We start from the raw sequence: 25,266 nt of genomic DNA on the forward strand, positions 1-25,266 counted from the left end.
CATGACAACGATCGGGGCCCCGCGGGGTCTCCGATCGAACAGCAGAGGGGTTTTGTCCCTCTGCTCGTTCGCTAAATGCTGTGATCACAGCGATCGCAGCATTTAGGGGGTTAAAGTACCGGAAGTATTGCGGGCACCGCTCCTGACACTGCGTGCCGAGTGTCAGCTGTCAGAATAAGCTGACACCCGGAGGTGATCGCGCCCTCACAGCTTGTGTGTGGGCGCGATCGCTGAGACGTAATAATACGTACCTGGTCCATAAAGCCCAGTGCACAGGGACGTATTATTACACACAGTGTCAGAAAGGGGTTAAAATGTATTGATGTAAAAATAGATAGTGTACATTTAATGGTAAAATGTCATTTTCGATTTTATTAAAGGGTTATTCTATTTGTGTAAATTTATGGCACATCCACATAATATGTCATAAATATACGATAGATGCAGGGGGTTAACGATCGTGATCACAGAGAGTGAGACTGGGACTGGGCCCAAGCGGGAGGGGGGGGGGGGGGGGGGGTCTGCCGACACCAGCAGCTATTTCAGCTGAAATGTATTGCTGTGAAGAGACCCGCAGGGTCCCTGCACTGTAATACGCACCAGAGGCCAATGAAATGTATATGAGAAAACTAATATGATCTAAGATTTTCGTACAAATTATAGGTTCTAATTTAGATTGACTTATGTGGTCATCTTGTAATATAAAAGAGCAAATGCAAGATTGTGAAATAATAATCCCTTTAACCATACCTCAATTTTCTCAATACAGTTATATATAGAATTATTTCTGGTATTTCTGGAGATGGTAGTAGATGTTCTAAAGAAATTAAACTAGAGTTTGGGAAAATGTCATCCAATTTAAAGGGAACCTGTCAGTAGGATTTCAAACCCATGTGTGCTTGTAGCTCTTCCAAAGACACGTCCAAAAACACTTTTAGGTGGCCAGTCCGTTACTGAGAAATCAGTGTTTGAATTAATATACAAATGAGTCTGAAGAGCTATGGAAGATCTGAAATCTCTGTTACTCTGGTTCTGTTCTCCACCCAGTATCGCCTCCTCCTGTTTGATTGACAGCTTACAACACAGCAAAGGTATCTCCTTGCTGAAAGTTATCAGTCAAAGGGAAGGGTATACAAAAATTCAAAAGGCATTAGATATACCATGGAACACTGAAGACGGTCATTGAGAAGTGGCTTAAATTTGGCACAACAGTGACATTACATAGGACCCACAAAAAATTGATGAAAACAAATGAAGAAAATTTGTTGGGGAGACTGCAAAGAGGCCTACAGTAACATTAAAGGAACTTAAGGAATTTCTGGCAAGTACTGCATGTGACAACAGTCTCCCGTATTCTTCATATGTCTGTTTAGTGGGGTATGGTGGCAAGATGGAGGCCTTTTTTTTTTTTTTTTTTTTTTACAAAGAAAAACATCCAAGCCTGATTATGCTTTGCCAAACCCTACATCAAGTCTAACAAAAGCATGTGGGAAAACATGTTATGGTCTGATGAGACCAAGGTTGAACTTTTTTGGCTTTAATTTCATTAGGTATATTTGGTACACAGCCAACACTGCGTATCACCAAAAGAACAGCATACCTACAGTGAAGCATGGTGAGGCAGCATTATGCTTTGAGGCTGTTCTTCGGTAGCTGGAACTGTTCAAGGTATAAGTCAATATTGCAACAAAACCTTCAGGCCTCTGTTAAAAATCTGAAGTTGAAGAGAAATTTCACCTTTCAGCACGACAATGATCCTAAGCATTTATGCAAACTAACAAAAGAATGGCTTCACCAGAAGAGTATCAGAGATTTGGAATGGCCCAGCTGTAGACCTGACTCCAATTGAAAATCTGTTGGTTGATCTGGAGAGGGTGCTGTAGACAGGAGATGTCCTCGCAATCTGACCAATTTGAAGCGCTACTGCAAGGAAGAAAGGGCAAAGATTGCCAATTAGACTCCTACTGTCACGGGTGTGTCAGGTGTAATAGACAGTCGCTCTGGATCTGACTGTAGAAGGTCACTGCACTTGGCATTGCAGACACCTGCTTAATCCTTCTTCCTTTAAGACCCAGAGGCGACCTCCCTCCTGTTGCTGATTGACACACCCTTGCATGGGAGTTAAAAAACCCTCAGTTTGCTCCAGGCAGTCGCCGGTGATACTTCTATGTACATGCTTGGAGCACTAGCTGTCGGCTGGCGTCTTCTCTGGTGCCCTTGGAGGACAGTTGGCGTTACTCCTTTGGTGTCTGCTCAAGCTAAGTTAATCCTCTTTGTTTGTCTACTGGAGGGATTGTACTCACTCAGGTTTGATGAGAGGCAAAAAGGAGGCATGTTTCTTTAAATGACCATAACTGTTTATTGGCTTCATAAACCGTGAAAAGAAAAATTAAACAAACAGCCTTTAGTCCAGGCAAAAGTAAAACAGTCCTGTTAGCAAAGTCTTGGGTAAAGCGGACCTGTGGGCACACAAGCTGGTAAGCATCCAGCACACACCTCAGTCTGGAGACAACTCACAGGAGCCCTTCTCCCTCCAAACACAGACCATGTGCCAAACAACAGCCTCCATTATATAGGCTGGTAACCACAACCAGGAGGTGAGGTATGTGGGTTGCTGGACCCGCCCATTCTCTCCTAGCAACCCGTAACCCGTCTCCGAGGTGCACCAATTAGATCCCTTAGTGCATGCGTGCACTAGAGAAAATACTCCGGGTTACATCAGAGAGACCAGCCATCTCTGTGATACATACCTCCCGTCGACTACTCGACCATTAGCCACCTTACATACCCCCCCCCTCTGCCTAAAGCAGTGGGGCTTAGCAAACTTCTACTGCCAGACAGGGGATTCTCGAAAGGGCATCGGCATTACCAGGTAGTTTCCCTGCTCTATGTTCTACATGGAAGTTAAAATCCTGTAGGGCTAAAAACCAGGGGGTGACCCTGGCATTTTTCCCTTTGTTTCCCTCATCCATCTGAGTGGGGCATGGTCGGATACTAGTCTAAATTTTTGACCTAAGAGGTAGTACGTAACGTGTCCACCGCCCACTTTATGGCCAAGCACTCTCTCTCTATGACCGAATAATTTTTTTTGCAGGAGGACAGCTTTCTAAATTCTACTCAGGTAGAGGACAGGGTGCTCCTCCTCGTGTATCTCCGGGTCCTCCTCATGTATCTCCTGGGAAAGGACTGCTCCCAAACCAACATCTGAGGCGTCCGTTTGGAGTATAAACTATTTCTTAAAGTCGGAGGCCACAAGGACCGGTTGATTACACCGCACCACCTTCATTTCTTGAAATGCCAACTTCACCTCTGCAGTCCACTTGGCCATTGCCGATTTCATCCCTTTAAAGGAGGTCAGTCAGGGGTGCGGCCATCATGGCGAAGTTTGGGATGAACCTCCTGTAGTATCCCACGATCCCCAGGAAGGCTCTAACCTGCTTTTTTGACAGCGGTCTCGGCCAGGTTTGGATTGCCTCCACTTTACTGATTTGGGGTTTGATCTCGCCTCTACCAACTACATAATCCAGGTATTCGGCTTCTTCTTTCCCCATGGCACATTTCTTCAGGTTTATTGAAAACTCCGCCTTCCTAAGAGCACCGAACACTGCCTGGACCTTTTCCAGATGACTCTCCCAGTCCGGGCAGAAGATAACAATATCGTCGAGGTATGCTGCGGCGTATTGCTTATGGGGATAAAGGATTCGATCCATAGCTCTGGAAGGTGGCAGGGGCCCCCTGCAGTCCAAATGGCATCTGGACATACTGGAAGCATCCGTTCGGTGTAGAAAACGCAGTCTTCTCTTTGGCTCCCTGTGCCATGGGGATGTGCCAATATCCCTTCGTCCAGTCCAAGGTGGTTATGTACCTTGCTGGCCCAAGTCGCTCGATCAGCTCATCGACGCGTGGCATCGAATATGCATCGAACTTGGAGACCTCATTCAACTTCCGATAGTCATTGCAGAACCTCCATTCCCCATCGGGCTTTGGGACCAGGACAATCGGGCTCGACCACCCACTCTTGGATTCCTCAATGACCCCAAGCTTCAGCATACGAGCCACCTCTTTGGAGATCAACACTCGTTGGGCCTCAGGTATCCAATAGGGCTTCAAGTTCACCCGCACATGTGGCTCCATCAGAACCTCGTATTTTATGACCTCTGTGCAGCCCGGCAGCTCCGAAAACAGATCCCGCTTGTTCGGTAACAACTCCCGACACTGCTGTTTCTGGGCCTTCGTTAGCGTTTCCGCTATTGCAACTCCTCCAATGTCACCTTCTGGCTTACCCAGCAAGCATGGAGCCTCCACAGCCTCTCTGTCTTGCCAGGACTTGATGAGGTTGACGTGGTATATCTGGTACGGCTTACGTCGTCCAGGTTGATGAACCTTGTAGTTCACTTCACCAGCTTTTTCTACCACTTCATACGGCCCTTGCCATTTGGCCAAGAACTTACTCTCCACCGTAGGTATTAGCACGAGACCTCGGTCTCCCGGATTGAATTGCCTCACCCTGGCTGACCGGTTGTAGACCCTGGCCTGAGTTTCTTGTGCCTGGAGGAGATGTTCCTTTACGATGGGCATCACCTTCACAATCCTCTCCTGCATCAGAGCGACGTGCTCGATGACGCTCCTGTGGGGCGTTACCTCAACTTCCCACGTTTTTCCTTTGCGACATCCAGGAGACCCCGCTGATGTCGGCCATACAGGAGTTCGAATGGCGAGAACCCCGTAGAGGACTAGGAAACCTCTCAGATGGAGAACAATCAATACGGTAGCAGACAGTCCCAGTCTCTACCGTTCTTTTCTATGGCCTTCCTGAGCATACTCTTCCGAGTCTTGTTAAACGTGTCTGAGGATGGTACACTGAAATCCTCAGTTGGGAGATTTGCAGGACTTTGCATAGCTCTGTCATCACCTTACTCATAAAGGGAGTTCCATGGTCAGTAAGGATCTCCTTTGGTAAGCCTGTTCGAGAAAAAACATGGACCAACTCGCGGGCGATTCTCAGTGGAATTGCTTCAGGATAGCGTGTGGCATAGTCCAGGATAACCAATATATATTGATGCCCACGAGCAGATTTAACCAGGGGACCAACCAGGTCCATAGCAATTCTCTCAAACGGCACTTCAATAATGGGCAATGGCACGAGGGGACTTTGAAAGTGAGAGGTGGGGCGAGTTAACTGACACGTAGGGCAAGATCTGCAATACTTAAATATATCCCGGTGACACCAGGGCCATTAGAACCTTTGCACGATCCGTTCCTGCGTTTTTTCCACTCCCAGGTGTCCCCCCCAAGACATGTGAATGGGCCATGTCCAACACCTTCCGTCTATAGGGCCCCAGCACTATTAACTGTTCCACACTCTCCTCCTTCACTTTCGTGACCCGGTACAACAACTCCTCACTGATCATAAAATGGGGAAACCTTGTGTCAGCCCCCGGCCCCTGTGCAACCCCATTTATGACAGTGACATTATTAAAGGCTTCCTTTAGAGTTAGGTTTCTATGTTGTGCAGACCCAAAAATGTCACTGGTCACCCCTAACTCTGGAATGTCAGGCTCAGGGGACACTACCTCCTCATCCCCCCGCAAGAACACAAAAGGGAAACCCGTCTGATTCTGGGTGTGGTGATACCTCTTCAGGGTTACCTGGCATCTCAACCGCGCCAGCGAACCCTGAATCCTTCCCACACAGATCCCAAAATTAACAAAAGTCCCGGCCTATAATGATAAGGTGCAACAAGTCTTGAATGACGCCGACCTCGTGGGACTCGGTACAGTGGGCTGTTTCAATGTCCACTCTGACCATCGGATAGTCCTTAGCATCGCCATGAATGCACCACACGCCGACTTTTTTTCCCAGTTGGAGAGGAAGGGTGGCCCTCACAAGGGTCACCAGACTCCCGGAGTCTAGCTGTGCCGTTACCTGCCGCCCGTTCACTTTCACGGGACAGGCTTGTGGCCCCTCGCTGGGTTGACAGTTCACACTGCAGGCCGGATACGCATAATACGAGTAGCGGCGTCCTATGCTGCAGTCCATCTGCTCGGGGGACAACGGGCAACAATATGACCTGGGCCGTGGCACCTCCAGCAAATATCACCCCTAGGGACTTTGGGCACCACCTCCCCCGCCCCTTTGGACCATGGACACCCCACCCCCTTTTGGGCCTCCACTCCCTGTTGGGACCAGCAGTATGGAGTGGGCTGTCTTCCCAAGGAACCCTCAATCTCCTGGTATCTCTTGACCAGTCCAATCAGTTCATCTGCATTCCGGGGATCACCCTGGGCAACCCAAGTCTGTATTGGCCTCGGCAGGGAATTCACAAATCGGTCCATTACCACTCGCTCTATCATCTGCGCAGACGTAGAGGACTCTGGATGCAGCCATTTTTTGGACCAGGTGCAAAGGGTCAAATATTTGGGAGCAAGGAGGTTTGTCCCGGTGATACGCCCAGCAGTGGACTCGTTGTGCCCTGACAGTCATTGTCACCCCCAAGCGCGCCACAATCTGTCTTTAGCTTGCCATACTCCTTAGTGTCCAGCAAAGCTAGGTCATAGTACGCTTTTTGGAGCTCCCCCGTCAGGTATGGCGCCAGTACCTCTGTCCACTGCTCTGGCGGAAGTCTCTCTCTCTCGGCGACCCTTTCAAACACTGTCAGAAAGGCCTCTATATCATCCCCCGGGGTCATTTTCTGCAGGGCTCCCCTTACTGCCTTACGGATGGAAAAATCGCCCACTGACCTTGTCGTCGGAGCTGTTGCTGAGCCTCTGCTAGCAAATCGATTTGCTGCTGCTGTTGCCGGCACTGGTCCTGTTGGGCCTGCTGCTGGAGCTGCTGCATAAGCAATTTGGTGGTCTCCTGTTGCGCCATCTGCTGTTGATGCTGCATTTGCTGCGCCTGCAACAGATGCTTGAGCAGGTTCTCCATCTTGTCCATTGTCACTTGCTGGCTTATAGCAGACTTCACCCAGGACATGCGGTTCTTCTTATAGCAGTCACACGTGTCTGCTGGGAACGCTGCCCGCACGTCTAACACCAAATGTAGGGATTGTACTCACTCAGGTGCGATGAGAGGGAAAAAGGAGGCAAGTTTCTTTAAATGTCTATAGCGGTTTATTGGCTCATAACCCGTGAAAAGAAAAATGCAAACAAACAGCCTTTAGTAAAGGCAAAAGTAAAACAGTCTCGGGTAAAGCAGACCTGTGTGCACACAGACTGGTAAGCGTCCAGCACACAGCTCAGTCTGGAGACAACACATAGGAGGCCTTCTCCCTCCAAACACAGACCATGTGCCAAACAGCCTCCATTATATAGGCTGTTAACCACACCCAGGAGGTGAGGTATGTGGGTTGCTGGATCCGCCCATTCTCTCCTAAAAACCCGTAACCCGGTCCCAGTTGCACCAATTAGACCTCTTAGTGCATGCTTGCACTAGAGAAAATACTCCAGGCTACATCACAGAGACCAGCCAACTCTGTAATACATACCTCCCGTCGACTACGCGACCATTAGCCACCTTACACTACCTTGTTGTCTTTAGTTTGCAGTGGGGCCTGACCAGTGTTCACCCCTCCCTATCTAGGGCCAAGCTCTAGGGTCATCCAGGGTTTAGGGTCCTGCTCGGCAATAGGTGTGGAACCTATATAGGGACGGTATGGTAGGCAAGGTGATATTAGATCTGCCTAGGGGTCTCCACTCCCCCTTTCCTTAGTGTTTGGGCTTCCTCCCCCTCTTCCCTTCGGGTTGCACTTAGTCCTTCACACCTTGCGTGACACCTACCCAAAAAGACTGAATGTTGTCATAAATTCAAAGGGTACTTCAACAAAATATTAGTTAAAAGAGAACCTGTCATGTGAAAAAACGCAATTAACCTGCAGATATGTGGTTAACCTGCAGGTTAATAGTGTTCTCAACCTGCCCAGCGCCTGCACTTAGAGCCCCTCTGCCAGGAGGAAATTAACTTTAAGAGCGTTTAATAGGGGTGGCGCTGGTGTGGTTTCAGTTACTTCTCCGTATAGATAGCGGTAGTTGTCATCGCGCCGCTGGTACTGACTGCCGGCCCTAATGCTGATCCTTTGAATCCGTGCCGAGGGCGCAGTTACAGCCACCGCTCTCTATACGCAGAGAGGTGACTGAAGCTGTACCGGCACCACCCCTATGACTGAGTGCCGAACACTGCTTGGGAGGGGGGGGGGGGGGGGAATAAAGTTAATTTCTTCACGGTAATCACATTTTCAGTAAGGAAGTTTGCAGCTTTGGAATGCTATTAACCTGCAGGTTAATAGTGTTTGGGGACACGACAGGTTCCCTTTAAGTCCAGCAACTAGATGTAACATTGACGTGTGTATTTAAATATAAACCTCACTACATACAAAGAGTTTTGGATTGTGGCATTTTGGTGTCGTTTTATTGTCAATGGGGTTTTTTCTTTTAATTCCAGCATGCTCTGAGTATGGTCATTTTCTGAAGCTTTCCCATACACTTCTATATAAGAGTTGAAAAATGTAACAACAAAAAACGGCACCCAAAAAAAAAACATGAAACGACATGAGAACACTTGATAAAAGTGTTTTGAAACTTAGGGCTCCTTCACACACCTTTTTATTTTCTAAGGGGTTAAGTGTCCCCTCCCTTGGCTCTTCCTGTTCCTTTACTGCAGTTCTGTTTGCTTGATCTCCAGATAATTTATCAAAACATCCAAAAATATTTGAAGCAAATTTGGTAATAATCATGATCGTTACAGAACAAATATTTATTGCAACAAATATGGGGGGGGGGGGGGGGACCAACAAACACGTGGCAGATGTTGTCCTTGGTGGGATTGAACCCAGGACCCCAGCACTATAATACTTTGGTCTTTCGGGACACACGTAGATTTTTCCAGATAACGTGGTGCCTCAATGTTTTTTGCTGTTTACACTGATGATGAAAACAAAATATGACGGACAAATGTTTTCATTTTAAGAAAACAGGAAAATATTCATCGCAAACTCCAGATGAGTAATCACATTTCTGACTTTCCCATAATTGAGGCACTACCATTTCCCTTCTGTCCTGTACTAGTGCCCAGTGACGTTAATATCTCACTTCTCAGCCAAGACATAGCTAAACAAGTTTCCAAGAACGCGTATCCTTATGTGACCCCACCCCTGGCAACCTCATGTTTTGATTTTTTTAGTGACCGGATAATCCTGAGAACAGTGTGTGATTGCTCTAATACCTCCACATACTTGGTGCCAGGCAAACAAATACCATGAAGAGCCGCCTGTTAACCCTTAACCTGCTTGTAGGTTTGTTTATGGGCGAGTTGATTCTGTACTCTGCTATATATTGGGCAGTCGCAACATTCTTCGAGTATAGAGACAGTGCACATGCTTGACAGTCGCTATCTTAAAAGGTGGGACACCTGTCCTCATGATTGGCAACAGTCAATGAGAACCCCCATGAGCTCCACAGCCATCAGCAAATGTATATGTGTTTACTTGCAATTTAAAAGGGTGGTGCAGATTATGATATGGATGATCTGCAGGATCCACAGCTCATTAATATCAGATAAGTGGGAGTCTTACAGGGGGCAGGATGTATGCAGTGAACAGAGCTGAAACAGCAGAGCCCTGGTCACTGTGTAGCGCCCGTTTTTTGTACGCAGCTCCTCTCAACTGACTATGCAGTAAACCGAGCTATGCTGCTCCGGCTCCATCCACTGTTTTCAGTAGTACGTCACAGGAGTTGAGAATAAACTGATCGGTGGGGGTGTTGGATCACCGCTGATCTGATATTGATGATCTATCCTAAGGACAGGACAACATAAGAAAACCCCCTCTAGGGGAAGTTCCCATAAGGAGTTTAGACAAGTTTGTTTGGATGGACAAAGAAATAAATGAACTACAAAGCTTCTCCTATACTTTACTGTTAAACACGGATGGTACTCTGAAGCCATCTGTGTGCTGTACGTGTGTTACGACACAGCTGTCAGGTGACTACGGATCAGGGGCTCCTACCCAGACCCTAACACTAAGGGGCGCCTAGCTCACCCTATTCCCCAGGATACCGCTGAAGGTGAGGATGCTGAGGCCTCTGCCCTAACTCCTGAGATAGCCCTCCGCTTGTTCTCCTCCACCACCCAGGGAAGAGGGGCACTACTGTGCACCGAAGAACACCCACCTGACAAACCAGGCAACATGGACAGGGATAAACAGAAAACTCCAGGCACACAAAATATTCTCTCATATATAACAGAGGGAAGCACCGGGGTGTGTAGGGAGGGTGAATAAACCAAAATGGAGAAGGATAAGGAATAACCACGCATACAAACCTGGCAACAATTTATTCCTCCCAAACTCCTTCCCATAGTACTCCTCACTCTTCTTAGCCATGCAGCAAGTGCTAGCTCTGACAAGGACTTGGTATCAGAGCCCAGGTTATAAAGGGAAAGGGAGAGGCTAACCAAGCTCAGCTGTGAGCACAGGGAAATCCAACATGGCCGCTTAACCCCCATTCTGCTGGAAGAAATAAATACTTTTAAAATGACGGATAAGTGCTTCTTCTCGGAGTTGGGGCAGGAGCCCTCCAGCACTGAGGTCTCCTGGCACCAACCTGTCAGGGTAATCCTGTGTCAACATGTTTTTCAGGGACCCATAGACTTCTATTGGCCCTTTTCACCCATGCGGCCGGAAAAAAACTGACTTCTCCGTGTTTTTTTGCACAGACACACAGTCCATGCAAAACACGGACATGTGAACAGTGGCATAGATTATGTGTACATACTTGTATTCTACATAAAATTATAGTATGTTTACACAAAGCTTTTTCCACAGATTTTTTTTTACCTGATTTCGGCAGGTATACAGCACCAAAATGTACTTGAACGACACTTCGAGAACGTCTCTCACTTGTTATCATGATCACTCGTTGCTGTTGATCGGACTTTCCAAAATTATTGTCAGATAGCCACCCGACCTTCTGGTAAAAAAACCCTTGTGACTGTAGTTTTATCTAATTATGAGGTGCGTCTGTCAACAGGTCAGGTTTGCAATTGTGAAATATAGATCAGCCATACTGTCACTGACACCATATTGCTACACAAAATACAACTCTGCAACACAAAATGTCATTTTATACCATGTGGTTATATAACACTGACAGCTTTCTTCTTGTGACACATTTTAATCATCGCATTACTACAAAACTTAGAATTTAACATCATAGTTTATTATTTCTGCTATAACAGAAAGGAAAGTAAGAGGAAAATCCAGCATATCCATCCGGGTAAGTATAATTTTTTTTTCTTTATTGAAGTTCCATTAAAAAACATGAACAAATCCCTGGAAAAAAATTAGAATTAGAATTCTAAGGACTTTCTGGCAAAACTATCCTTAGTCATAGTCACATAGTGATGCACAAATCAAAGAGGTAAATCATTACGAAGAAATCACAGAATACAGAAATGACCAATAGTGAACCAGCAATTATATCAACACAGAAACATACAGAAATGTATGTGGAGAAGAAGGAAAAAACAAACAAGATGCAAATATAAAGATAGTGATTAATAAAGAATAAATCATTTTTGAAGTTCACTCCATAAAATAAAAATACATTTCCTCCTCCATTACGCTCCGTCACTTCTGGGATTGGTCCTGAATTAATGAGTGAATGATTGGATGAACACTGAGAACCTTTGATCTGTAGCATTCTGGCTTATGTTGGAGTAGGGACTATTTATTTGTTACATGTGACGTTACCAATTTGTACTCAATTAAAGTGGTTGTCCGGTCCAAAGCAATAAGTCTGCAGCCGCTCTGTGCGACTGCAGACATATGACTCCCCCCAGTGCACTGCGGGGATTCGCTGGTTTCTGAGCTGGGATCCCCCTCTTAGGGCTCGTTCACACCAGCGTATAAAGAGGACGAGTGTAATCTGATTAAAAATCTGTGAGTGCATCCGAGAATCAGAATAGGAGCACCCAAACAAGTCTATGGGCGTGTGAAACATTGGACTGCACTCAGATGTCACCTGAGTGCAGTCCGATTACTGCAACGGAGAAATCCCTTTCCCGTGCTGTGATTCTCTCAGAGTTTGAGCCCAGTGTCATGTGTATATTTGGCTAATTCTCTGGCAGATGACATGTGTGACCCCAGCCTTTCCTTTTTGCAGTTCTCTACCAGCTCCATCTAGCACCCCCTGCTCCAGGATTTCCCAGCTGTCTCTATCACTAGCAGTGCGGAGCCACTTCCGCAGGTCAGTCTGCGCCATACACCTAGTATCACCTCGCGGTTTTGCGCCGCTCTGCACCGCCGGCAGAACAAGACTCCCAGTGTCACGTGACGTCTGCAGGTACGAAAACCGTCTGTTGAGGAATTGTGACAGCGTTTAGCCACGACGCAGCATCCAGCCAATCACACACACTCTTTCATTCCCCACTACTGCAGTGTGATAGTAGCTTCACTGTTATTGGCGTGAAGCCCAGCGCTCGGCTATTGGCTCTGGGCTGCAGCTGGGCGGGGCTGGATGCGGCAGGGTAGAGTATGGCTCTGTTACTAGCTGCTGTCACTATTTCCGGTGCTCAGTGCTCTGTACGGAGCTGAGCGGCTTCATACCGGTCCGGACCGGTCCTGGCTGCGCGGGGAGGTACGTAGCCAGTGTTTGCTCTGTGGGAGATTTCTGTCACACAGGTGGGGGCCGTCAGCTTCTTGGAAGACCCCAGGTGACCCCTTATTAGAGCTGTCTAGGAATAGCCCGTGTGTTTATCATTTACTCTTTTCTCCAGGGAAGAAGAAGCTTTATATGTGGACTTCATAGGAAGGAATCAACACCATGACCACATCCCAAGTCACCCTGCAAGTCAGAGGGGCCACAGAGCCAGGTACCAAGGGGGGCTCCATCAGTAGAGGGGGGCAAGGGGCCAAGTACCAAGGGGGCTCCATCAGTGGAGGGGGCAAGGGGCCAGGTACCATGGAGGCTCCATCAGCAGAGGAGGGTAAGGGGCCAGGAACCACGGGGGCTCCATCAGTAGTGGGGGCATGGAGCCAGGTACCACGGGGGGCTCCATCAGTAGTGGGGGCACGGAGCCAGGTACCAGGGGGGGCTCCATCAGTAGTGGGGGCACGGAGCCAGGTACCAGGGGGGGCTCCATCAGTAGTGGGGGCATGGAGCCAGGTACCACGGGGGGCTCCATCAGTAGTGGGGGCACGGAGCCAGGTACCAGGGGGGGCTCCATCAGTAGTGGGGGCACGGAGCCAGGTACCAGGGGGGGCTCCATCAGTAGTGGGGGCACGGAGCCAGGTACCAGGGGGGGCTCCATCAGTAGTGGGGTGGTGAATACTCTGTTTTCTAGAATTTATTGATGAATACCGTGTAAATTAGAGGGGGCTGCTGATTTTTTCATGTTTGCCTTTTCATTTTTTTTTATTATTATTATAAATCTCTGTATTGTACTTCACCTTTTTTTGACACTTCAGGCTTTGATCACCTCTGCATTGTGTTTTTTTTGCTGGCGCAGAGCACGATCCAATGGCCACTGATAGGCCAGACTCACACACGGTGCCCCAAGACTTTGTGTACTTGAAGTTGTTCACTTTGGAAGGGAACGAGTTAAAAAAACAACAATAATTCATACTATATATGAATGACAACATCAGGGAATCATTAGATGCGACACATCACCATATAGCCCTAGCCTTAAAGGAGTATGCTCATCTCCAAGATCCTATCTCAATATGTAGTAAGTGTAATAATAACATTAGCAAATACCTCCAATTAGAAATGTAGTATAGTTCTTCTGATTCGCTATGTCGCTTACCCCATGTTCAGGGCACTGCTGCAACTTATGTATCCATGGTTACAACCACTCATATAGTGAGTTAGTTGTTAGTGGTCGTAACCATGGAAACTTAAGCTACTGCAATACCCTGCACATGGGGTAAGTGACATAGCGAATCAGAAGAACTATACTACATTTCTAATTGGAGGTATTTGCTAATGTTAGTATTACACTTACTACATGTTGGGATAGGATCTTTGAGATGGGAATAGCCCTTTAAGGTATGACTAGACCTTGTAGCTGCCCACTTGTGGCCAAAACTCCATCCACCGCTATGGCCAATTGCCACAAGATTATTTTTCGCAATGGTGGAGCCAATGGCAACGCTGGGAGAGCGGCAGGGCTGTGGAGTCGGTGTCCATTTTGGAGGAGTCGGTATAAAATTGACCGACTCCAACTCCTAAAATATATAATAAATTGGGCACAGTAGTTCAATGCAGTTTGTGGGGAATATTTTTTTCATAAGAATTTGGGAAAGTTATGAAATGTCCTATTCCTGATCTTTCCAGACTGCACATCTTACAGGGAACAGTGTAAATCGCAGTCCAAACATGGATCGAGTGACCAGAAGTGACAGCATTTTATGGAATTTCTGTGCCTATGGGCCTTACTGATTAAGAGCACAAGAGATCCTGAATCCCCTGTGTGATATGGAGATGGCGGCAGAGGTTCTGTATTGGGATTTGTGACTATCCCAGCAGTCAGACCTACAATTTTCAGACACATCACCTATTTTGTAGAGAACGACCTTTAAAATTTCATTGCAGATTAGCAGAAAAGCGTTTTTTTTTTTTTTTTTTTTTTTTAATAAACTGGACATTACCATATATTTGATATTACCAATTTTCCTCTGTTTCCTTGCTTCTCATTTAAATAGTTCCACAATACATCATACAGAATTATATATAGTGAAGACTCAAGTGGTCATGTGAACTATTGCCAAAATCTCTACCCTCCAAAGGAACGTTAGTAAAAAAATGTATATCGGCACAAAGCAGTGAAGGACCAGGGAGGGTGGATGAGGCCACACAGCTTGTTCTGTATTACTTAGACTTGGCCTTCACGTTGTCTGATTTCTTTAGAGCTGCTTATAATTAACTCGTATGTACTATGATTACACTGCCGTTAGATGTTAGATTTTTATCTTTATACAATATTGTCTTTGAGTTATGACCCTGGAGTTACTTTTGCTGTGAAATTGCAAAAGATGTCTCCTGGTACATACCCTATTTGAGATTTTTAATATAAGGGGGTCCCTCATTCACAACCCATATCTATTATTTGGGTCAGGGATTTTATTTTTGTTTCAAGAGAATGGGCAACAACCCAGCATCACGACCGCTACATCCTCCTTTGTGCAAAGAGGGGCAGTGCCAGAGCCCTGCAAAATGACCCCCAGCAGGCCACGAACATCCATGTGTCTGCTCAAACTGTCAGAAACAGACTCCATGAGGGCCCGACGTCCACAAGTGGGTGTTGTGCTTATGGCAGCTTCAGAGGACATATATTCAGTCAAAATTGAGGTCATCCCATTATCCAAAGTCACCAAACAGTATAAATGCTAGATCATTCTGGTTTGCCTTCTGTCAGCTGTAGATATATTTAACCAATGCTATTTTCTATCCTTGTAAACAAGTCATAAACATGTCAGGAGCAGAAAGTAGTTAGACCTGATCTGCCAGCCATCACCACCCCTCCCTGGCTGTATTCATCTCAGCAATATAAAAATAATAAAGATGATACCCAACCTAATGCACTAATAACATGGAAACCAACTGAGACTTGTATTGTGGTGCAGCTTTTCCCAGCTGCATCCAGAGGTGCCATTCCTTTAGCGAAATCTGATCTGTTTTCTTCAAGCAGCTGACAAGGATGATAGGTTTGTAATTGACTCTGGAGTGCTTAGTGTGAGCAATATGAGCAAAGCTATCTGAAAGAGAAAAATGTAGAGGGGTCTGCTCTAAGTATATTTAAATATACACTTAAGTATGTTTTTCAAGTATTAATAACCTTGGAATAGTAAATAAGTAAGAATTTAAATGTAACTTTTAATATCAAACACTTACAAAAGAGGGCTTTTTATAAAGGCTAAAAATCATCTTTATTGTAACACATTATTAAAAAATAAAACACAAATGCATGTCTAACTATATATAGAAAATGAGGGGATACAGTAACAGGAAAAGGAGGTAGGTGTACAAGGGAAAAAATCACTCACAGCCCTGCTACATCTGTTGAAAGTCTGTAACATATCAAATAAGTGTAAATAAGCTCCTATATGGTAAAAATGATATTTCACATGAGTAGCGAGTTTATGCAATTAACAAAATGGAGGAAAACTATGTATACCGTATATATATCTAGTATTAATCAATTGTGACCATATACTGTAGATGTATGATCACATTCAAAGTATGAGGAGTCCTGATAAACCCCTATAATCATGTCTGCTATACATATAGAGGTTTTAACCCCTTTACCCCCGAGGGTGGTTTGCACGTTAATGACCGGGCCAATTTTTACAATTCTGACCATTGTCACTTTATCATGTAATTACGCTGGAAAGCTTCAACGGATCCCCCTGATTCTGAGAATGTTTTTTCGGGACATATTGTACTTCATGATAGTGGTAAAATTTCTTCGATATCACTTGCGTTTATTTGTGAAAAAAACGGAAATTTGGCGAAAATTTAGCAATTTTCAAAATTTGAATTTTTATGCCCTTAAATCAGAGAGATATGTTACACAAAATAGTTAATAAATAACATTTCCCACATGTCTACTTTTATATCAGCACAATTTTGGAACCAAATTTATTTTTTTTTATTAGGGAGCTATAAGGGTTAAAAGTTGACCAGAGATTTCTCATTTTTCCAACAAAATTTACCAAACCATTTTTTTAGGGACCACATCACATTTGCAGTGACTTTGAGGGGTCTTTATGACAGAAAATACCCAAAAGTGACACCATTCTAAAAACTGCACCCCTCAAGGTGCTCAAAACCACATTCAAGAACTTTATTAACCCTTCAGGTGCTTCACAGGAATTTTTAGAATGTGGAAGAAAAAAATGAACATTTAACTTTTTTCACAAAAATGTTACTTTAGACCCAATTTTTTTTTTTTTTTTCGCAGGGGTAACAGGAAAAATGGACTCCAAAATTTGTTGTGCAATTTCCCCTGAGCACGCAGATACCCCATACGTGGGGAAAAAACACTGTTTGGGCAGTGGAAGACCCATTTCCACCCATGCTTTAACCTCCTGGCTGATGTCTTGAGATGTTGCTTCAGTATTGCCACGTAATCTTTCTTTTCCCCTCACCCATGACAGCACACCTTGAGAGAGGGATCCGCCCCACCAAGGACAAGAAACCGTCTGAAATAAAAGGACGGTACCTCTACCTCGCTACAGTTGGTTTCCTGTCCTTGATGGGAACCTGTCAGAAAGAAGATGTTCATACTTACCTGGGCCTGTTCCGGTGTGGAAGAACGGGCGCCAGCCTGTGCACCGGGTTCCAGGTTCCAGAAGCTCCGTCCGCGGTTCCCTGGAGCAGTGTCCAGGCGTGCGCAGGCGGTGAGGAGGGCTCTGGCTCCGCGCAGACCGGTGCGCTGTCCTATCCCTGCCGCAGGCTCCTGGTTGGCTGTACGCCGGGAGCGGCTTCTTCCGGGTGTGACGCGCCTGACGTCGGTGCGCGGTGCACGCTGGGAGAGGCGCACCCGATGACGTCGGGGGCGGCACCCGGATCCATCATGGCGGCGCCCTGTAAGCGCTTGCCTGCCGGCTTTTGAAACCTCGGCCGGTGGCGTCAGGAGGGGGGAGGACACCTGAAACGGAGGAGGTTCCGGATATTCCCTATTTTAGGTGGGGGGTTGTCCTGGTCAAACGCTGCCTATACTCGTGCTTGTGATATAGCAGCTATGGAAGACCAGGACAGCCAGGAGCAGCAGCAGCTGACCCCTCCATCTCAGCAACGCCAGAGGAAGAAGCAGTCGGATGCCTCTCACACGGACAGCCGCTCCAATAACCATATCGGCAGCAGGAGAAGTAAGGTGTCGTACACTTCAGGGCCATCCAGAAGGGATTCATCTTATGTCCCGCCACAGCCTCCAAATCCAGTACCCTTTTGTGACTTCAGGGGTGAGTGATCTTCATTAATGTCACTTGATACTAATGGAAAGTTATGTGCTTCATTCCTTAGGAGCCTAAGAAGAGTAGCGCCAAACAGAAGCACAGGGTTTGCGCCTTATACCAAGTCCCCCTTTCCATAGATTGGCAGAAACAGCTTTGTCCTAGCTGTATTAACCAAACCATAGCGGAGAGCACCCCGGATTTTGCTTCTAATTTGAGATCCGTAATCCGTACAGAGGTTCAAGATTCCCTAAAAGGCTTACTTAAGGGAAGAAAGAGATCCCATAAGGATATCTCCTCCGACTATGATTCACCTTCCCAGTCGGAGGATCCATGCCTCAGTGATTCATCATCAGACAGTGGTAGGCCCTGTTTCCCTATTGAGGGTACGGACAAGTTGGTCAGAGCAGTCAGCTCAACCATGGGGTTGAGGGAGGAGAAGGCAGCCAGGTCTCTGGAAGACATTATGTTCGCAGGACTTGAGGAGAAAAGACGCTCCTTTCCAGTGAATCCTAAAATTCAGACCCTTATAGACCGGGAATGGAGGAAGCCTGAGAAATCGGAAGTGTTGCCCTCATCCTCTAAAAGAAGGTACCCCTTCGAGGATAGTCTCTGGGTCCTGTGATAAAATTCCTAAAGTTGACTGGTCTGTCGCCCGATCATCCAAAAAATCATCCCTACCCCTGGAAGATTCGGGCAGTCTAAAGGATGCTCTAGATAAGAAGGTAGACTCCTTCCTGCGTCACAACTGGGAAGCGGCGGCAGGGGGCCTGAAACCAGCGGTAGCCGGCACTTGTGCCGCTAGGTCACTCATGGTGTGGCTTCAACAGTAAGAAGACCAGTTCAAGGATAAAAAGATATCCAGAGATAAAATCCTTTCCAATCTACCTTTACTACAGGCAGCGTCTGCTTTCCTTGCCGACTCCTCAGCGTATTTGGTTAAACTCGCTGCCAGGTCTGCAAATTTATCTAACGCTGCCAGACGAGCCCTGTGGCTCAAGAGTTGCCCAGGACCAGGAGACCTGCAGTCTAAACCTAAACTATGTTCCCTTCCTTGTGATGGTAAACTCTTGTTTGGCCAAAAACTGGATGAGCTTTTGGAGAAGGCTGGCGACAGGAAAAGAGGTTTCCCAGGGTTCAAGGGGGACACAAAGAGGTCCTACTTTCAGAGGAAAAGATTTAACCAGGGTCGCCCTCTGGGAGAAAGGAAAAGATGGGAGCCCAGATCTAAAAAAGACGCTGGTTACATGTTTGGGGGGCCATCCTCCAGTACCAAAAAATCTTCCCAATGACGCAGGGCTAGAGGCCGGGGGAAGGCTTTCCCGTTTTATCCCAGCTTGGGAAGCCATTACTTCAAATCCCTGGGTGTTGAGTATCATAAAGAATGGCCTAAAGATACGCTTCAGTCAAATCCCTCACCGAACCTTCATGATCACCCCCAGGAGGAAGTCCTGGGAGGAGCCTATAGCCCTAGAGTAGGAGGTGCTAGATTTAGTCAACAAGCAGGTCCTTCACGAAGTTCCGGATTCACAAAGGGGAAGGGGATTTTATTCCCCCCTATTTGTGATTAAAAAAAACAAATGGGTCCTTAAGGACCATTATCAACCTCAAAAGTTTAAATCAGCTGATAGAGAACCAGACTTTCAAGATGGAATCAGTGAACTCTGCAGTAAAACTCCTACACCACAATTGTTTCATGGCAGTTATTGACCTAAAAGATGCCTATTATCACGTCCCAATCCATCCAGGCTACCAGAAGTACCTAAGGGTAGCCCTGTTCATCCAAGGGGAATTAAGGCATTTCCAATTTACTGCCCTACCCTTTGGACTCTCGATAGCACCGAGAGTGTTTACAAAGGTTATAGCGGAGGTGACAGCCTTTCTCCGAATCAAAAACGTGGTGATTGTTCCCTACTTAGACGACTTTCTGGTAATAGGGAAATCGGGGGACCACTGTTCCTCTCAACTTTTAGAGGTCAGGACAGCCTTACATTAGCTAGGATAGTTGATAAATATTCAAAAATCAAAACTATTCCCCTCAAGGACTCAGATCTTTCTGGGCTTGACCCTAAATTCCTAACTCCAAGCCTGCTTCCTCCCAGAGGACAAGGTTTGCAAAATAATCAGCTTGGTCTCAAGGGCCATAAAGTCTCCAGTGATGTCCCTGATAGGAGCAATGTCCCTACTGGGCTCCATGGCGTCCTGTCTCCCAGCAGTCAAATGGGCCCAAGGTCATATGAGACTTCTTCAGTGGGATTTCCTGTCAGCGCAAAAATCCTCGAACGGACATTTAGAAAAAAGACTTTCTCTTTCCTTAGAGATGGTAGACTCCCTCTCGTGGTGGACAAACAGGGAGAATCTGACCTCAGGCTTGCAGTGGTTCAGACCAGTCGACCATACAATTACAACAGATGCAAGTGGCTCCGGCTTGAGGGGGGGGGGGTCATCTAGCAAATCTCTCGGTTCAGGGGCTCTGGCTACGTCAAGAAATAGGGACATCATCCAACCTAAAAGAGCTTTTGGCAGTGGAGAAATCCCTGATAGGCTTCCTTCCCCACATACAGGGTCGCCATGTCCAGATCAGGTCCGACAATCGGACGACAGTGGCTTATATAAATCACCAGGGAGGAACAAGATCACGCTCCCTGATGGTAGTGGCAAACAGAATCCTGCAACTAGCAGAACAGCATCTCCCATCCCTCAGTGCTCTTTACATCCAGGGGGTAGAATATTCAAAGGCAAATTTCCTCAGTGGCCACACTTTAAGACAGGGAGAGGGGGCTCTAAACCCGAAAGTCTTCCAGCAGATTATCCAACTATGGGGGTCACCGGACATAGATTTGTTCGCCACCCGGGCGAACAGGAAGGTGGAGAGATTCTGTTCACTAGATCCAACAGAGAATCCTTATGCTGTAGACTCTCTCCAGATACCCTGGAAGTTCAGGACAGGAGGGCGTATTCTTTTCCACCGATAGTATTGATCCCGGCAGTTGTGAGGAAAATTCAGGAGGGGGCAAGGATAATTCTGGTAGCCCACTTTTGGCCAAAAAGACCCTGGTTCTCCCTACTTCGTCTAATGTCTGTCTCGGATCCCTGGTTTCTGCAAGACAGGCCGGACCTTCTCATCCAGGGGCCGATGTTCCATGCACAAGGCAAAGGTTTCCATCTGGCGGCTTGGAATTTGAGAGGATGTTACTGAGGAATAGGGGTTTTTCACCGGGCCTAGTTTCCACCCTATTGGGTAGTAGGAAGCCCATAACAACTAAGATTTATAGCGGAATCTGGGGAAAATTCCTGGATTTTATAGACTCCCCATTGTCGGATAAACCTCCAATTAAAGATGTCCTAGAGTTTTTACAGAAGGGACGTGACCTGGGGTTAGCTACGGGAACACTTAAAGTTCAGGTGTCCGCCCTAGGGGCGCTCTATAATTGCAACCTGGCAGGAAACGGGTGGGTCTCTAGATTCATTAAATCCTGCTCCAGAGCTAAACCAGTTCGGGCTCTGAGTTCTTCCCTGGGACCTGAATTTTGTTTTAAACGCACTCTGGCCACCCATTTGAACCCCTGCAGGTTATCTTTCCAAAGTTCCTCACCCTCAAAACCATTCTCCTAGTGGCCCTAACATCGGCCCGTAGGGTGAGTGACCTGCAGGCCCTTTCTGTCGCCCCCCCCCCCCCATACACCCAAATTCATGATGACCGGTTCGTCCTATGTACAGATCCAGCATACCTTCCGAAAATAGTTTCCAGATTCCACTGTAATCAAGAGATTGTGCTTCCTTCATTCTGCAGTAACCCAAAAAACCCCGGGGAGGTTAGATGCCACAATCTAGCTGTTAGAAGGGCGTTACTACAGTACATATACATGACTAGTCAGTGGAGGAAGAACCACTCCTTGTTTCTGACCTTTCAGGGGAGTAGGAAAGGTCCCGGGGTGTCAAAGGGAACTATTTCTAGGTGGCTTAGGGAGGCCATTTGTCTAGCTTACAAATCTACAGGTGTTCCGGCACCGGATGGTATTAAAGCTCATTCCACCAGAGCTGTAGCTACCTCCTGGGCAGAGAGAGCAGACGTCTCAATTGACCAGTTATGTAAAGCTGCTACTTGGTCTGCACCATCCACCTTCTACAAGCACAATATGTTGGATCTATCCTCCTCTGACCTCACCTTTTGGGAGAAGGGTACTTCAGACGGTGGTCCCTCCCTAAGGTGCTCATATTGTCTAAAGGTGTGCTGTCATGGGTGAGGGGAAAACTCCATGGTTACTTACCGGTAGCCGTTTTTTCCTGAACCCATGACAGCACCTGTAGTCCCCCCGCCCCCCCCCCCCTGTCTTTCTCGCACCCTGGTGAGCACTTTACGTTTTGGGTGAATATATATATATATATATATATATATATATATATATATATATATATATATATATATATATATATATATATATATATATATATATATATATATATATATATATATATATATATATATAGTAGGTGTTGCTTATGTGTCTAACCTTTTCTGGAGGTCCTCTCAATGCTCTGTAATCAACTAAAGCGAGGGAGAGGTACCGCCCTTTTATTGCAGATGGTTTCCTGTCCTTGGTGGGGCAGATCCCTCTCAAGGTGTGCTGTCATGGGTTCATGAAAAACCAGCTACCGGTAAGTAACCTTGGTGTTTCTCATATTGCCATCTATTTTGTGAAGTGCAACAGTCCCCCTTGCAGCAAAACAACCTCACAACATGATGCTGCCACCCCTGTGTTTCACAGTTGGGATGGTGTTTTTAGGCTTCCAAGCTTCTTCCTTTTTCCTCCAAACATAACGATGGTCATTATGCCCAAAAAGTAAAATTTTAGTTTCATCAGACCACAGGACATGTCTCCAAAAATTAAGCTCTTTGTTCCTGTGTGCATTTGCAAACATTAATCTGGCTTTTTTTATGTTTCTTTTGGAGTAATGACTTCTTCCTGGCAGAGTGGCCTTTCAGCCCATGTTGGTACAGTACTCATTTCACTGTGGTTATTGACACAATCTTACCAACTTCCGCCATCATCTTCAAAAGGTCTTTTGCTTTTATCCTTGGGTTGATATGCACATGTCGGACCAAAGCACGTTCATCTCTGGGACACAGAACCCTTCTCCTTCCTGAGCGGTATGATGGCTGGACATTCCCATTTTATTTATACTTGCGTATAATTGTTTATACAGATGAACGAGGTATCTTGAAATTGTACCCAAGGATAAGCCAGACTTGTGCAAGTCCACAATTCTGTTCCTGGTATCTTTGCTGATTTCTTTAGACTTTCCCATGATGCTACACAAAGAAACAGTGTGTTTCAGGTGTGCATTAAAACACATCCACAGGTTTGTCTCTAATTAACTCATATGTTGCCAAAAACCCATCAGAAGCTTCCAAACACATGACATCATCATATGGGCAGTCCAGATTTGTTTAAAGGAATAGCAATCTTAATGTAAAGGTAAGGTTTATTCTGACTTAATGTCAGATATTGAGAAAAACATGTATGTGTCTTTTTATATAGTGGATGTAAACTTCTGCCTTCAACTGTATATGGTCTCCTCACCAGTCATAGCATTTTAGGACACTTTTGTCATAATTGATTAATACAATATACAGTGGTGACCAAAAGTTTTGCATTTTCATTAAAAGTGTGATTACTTCTGTCTGGTTGTTGTGATGCCATTTCCCTGGTGATGAATTGAAAGTGCATGAAGTTGTCATCATAGAAGACCTTAATTTTAACCATAATGCTTTTGAATATAGGTATGGTTATTTAATTAAAGAAAACTGACTGCCAAAAGTTTTGCATATACTTTTTATTGATCACAACATAGAGAGTAATTCATTCCTTACAATGCCATAACTTTAGTATTTTGTTGCATAACCAATTGCTGTAATTACTGCACCACACCGATGGGGCATTGAAGCCACTAGGGCAGTGATGGAGAACCTTTTAGAGACCGAGTGCCCAAACTGCAATCCAAAACCCACTTATTTATCGCCAAGTGCCAACACGGCAATTTAACCTAAATATTGAGGTTTTACTGATACAAAGAACGGGCGAACGTAGTATAGAGCAGCCACTGGAAGGAGCATGGGTATGAGACTGCAGAAATAAAGAATGTGCTCACCACTATCTTGGTATATGCCCCCATCCTTGTATATATGCTGCCCCCCATCCTTGTTACTTGTATATATGCTGCCCTCCCCCCATCCTTGTACAGTGTATATATGCTGCCCCCCCATCCTTGTACAGTGTGTATATATGCTGCCCCCCCATCCTTGTATATATGCTGCCCTCCCCCCATCCTTGTACAGCGGTCCCCCACCGCTCCCGGCACATTAACCCCCTCAATGCTGCGATCAAAGTCGATCGCAGCATTGTGGGGGAGAGGGGAGGTGATCGCAATACTCACCTCTTCTCCCGGCCTCCAGTGCTGTCTGCCGCGGCTTCCCGGATGTTGCCATGACGACATTCAGGTCACCAGATAGCAGGAATTATCTTCTGCATCTGCAGCACTGACAGCCTGTATAGCACAGGGATGGTGCTCCATCCCTATGCTAAACAGTCGATCAGAATAAAAAAAGTGAAAGTCCCATAGTGGGACACAGAATAAAAGTCCAAAAAGTGTTAAAAAAATGAAAAAAATGAAAATTTGTAAAAATAATCCACCAAAAATAAAAATATAATGTACCCATCAATAAATATTATGAAAAAACAAAACAATAAAAGTACACACATTTGGTATCGCCATGTCCAGGACGACTGTCCCACTAGTTAATCCCTTTAGTGAACCCGGTAAAAAAAAATATATAAAAAACAAAGCAAAAAACAATACTTTATCATCATACCGACAAACAAAAAATGGAATAGCACGCAATCAAAAAGATGAATATAAATAAAAATGGTACCGCTGAAAACGTCATCTTGTCCCGCAAAAAGCAAGCCGCCATACAGCTCCATCAGCCGAAAAATAAAAAAGTTATAGCTCTCAGAATAAAGCGATGCAAAAAAAAATATTTTTTTCTATAAAATAGCTTTTATTGTGTAAAAGCGCCAAAACATAGAAAAACGATATAAATGTGGTACCGCTGTAAACGTACTAACCCGAAGAATAAAGCTACCTTATCAATTTTACCACACGCAGAACAGCATAAAAAAACAAACCCATAAAAACAATTCCGGAATTGCTGTTTTTTGTTTATTCTGCCTCCCAAAAGTCGGAATAGAAAGCGGTCAGAAAATATCACATGCCCGAAAATGGCACCAATAAAAACATCAACTCATCCTGCA

General features: G+C 45.8%; 1 protein-coding gene across 3 annotated transcripts in view; it reads left to right on the forward strand.

The window, feature by feature from the left end:
- The first annotated feature begins 12,492 nt into the window (after positions 1 to 12,492).
- The window catches only part of GPCPD1 (glycerophosphocholine phosphodiesterase 1), an 84,837-nt gene continuing 72,063 nt past the window's right edge, over positions 12,493 to 25,266 (forward strand). For 2 of the 3 annotated variants that reach the window (XR_012318084.1, XM_073672264.1), the window contains exons 1-2: positions 12,493 to 12,629; positions 12,769 to 12,864. Coding sequence is in view for 2 of the 3 variants with exons in the window: in XM_073672264.1 (XP_073528365.1) it covers positions 12,816 to 12,864 (49 nt within the window). In the remaining variant the exon portion in view is untranslated. Of the gene's footprint in view, positions 12,674 to 12,768; positions 12,865 to 25,266 lie in introns of all 3 variants that reach the window. The other variant, XM_073672265.1, reaches the window with a different exon arrangement.

The sequence above is a fragment of the Phyllobates terribilis genome, unplaced genomic scaffold (assembly GCF_046119375.1).
Source record: "Phyllobates terribilis strain yellow unplaced genomic scaffold, ASM4611937v1 Scaffold_3__8_contigs__length_932513732, whole genome shotgun sequence".
Taxonomy (NCBI): domain Eukaryota; kingdom Metazoa; phylum Chordata; class Amphibia; order Anura; family Dendrobatidae; genus Phyllobates; species Phyllobates terribilis.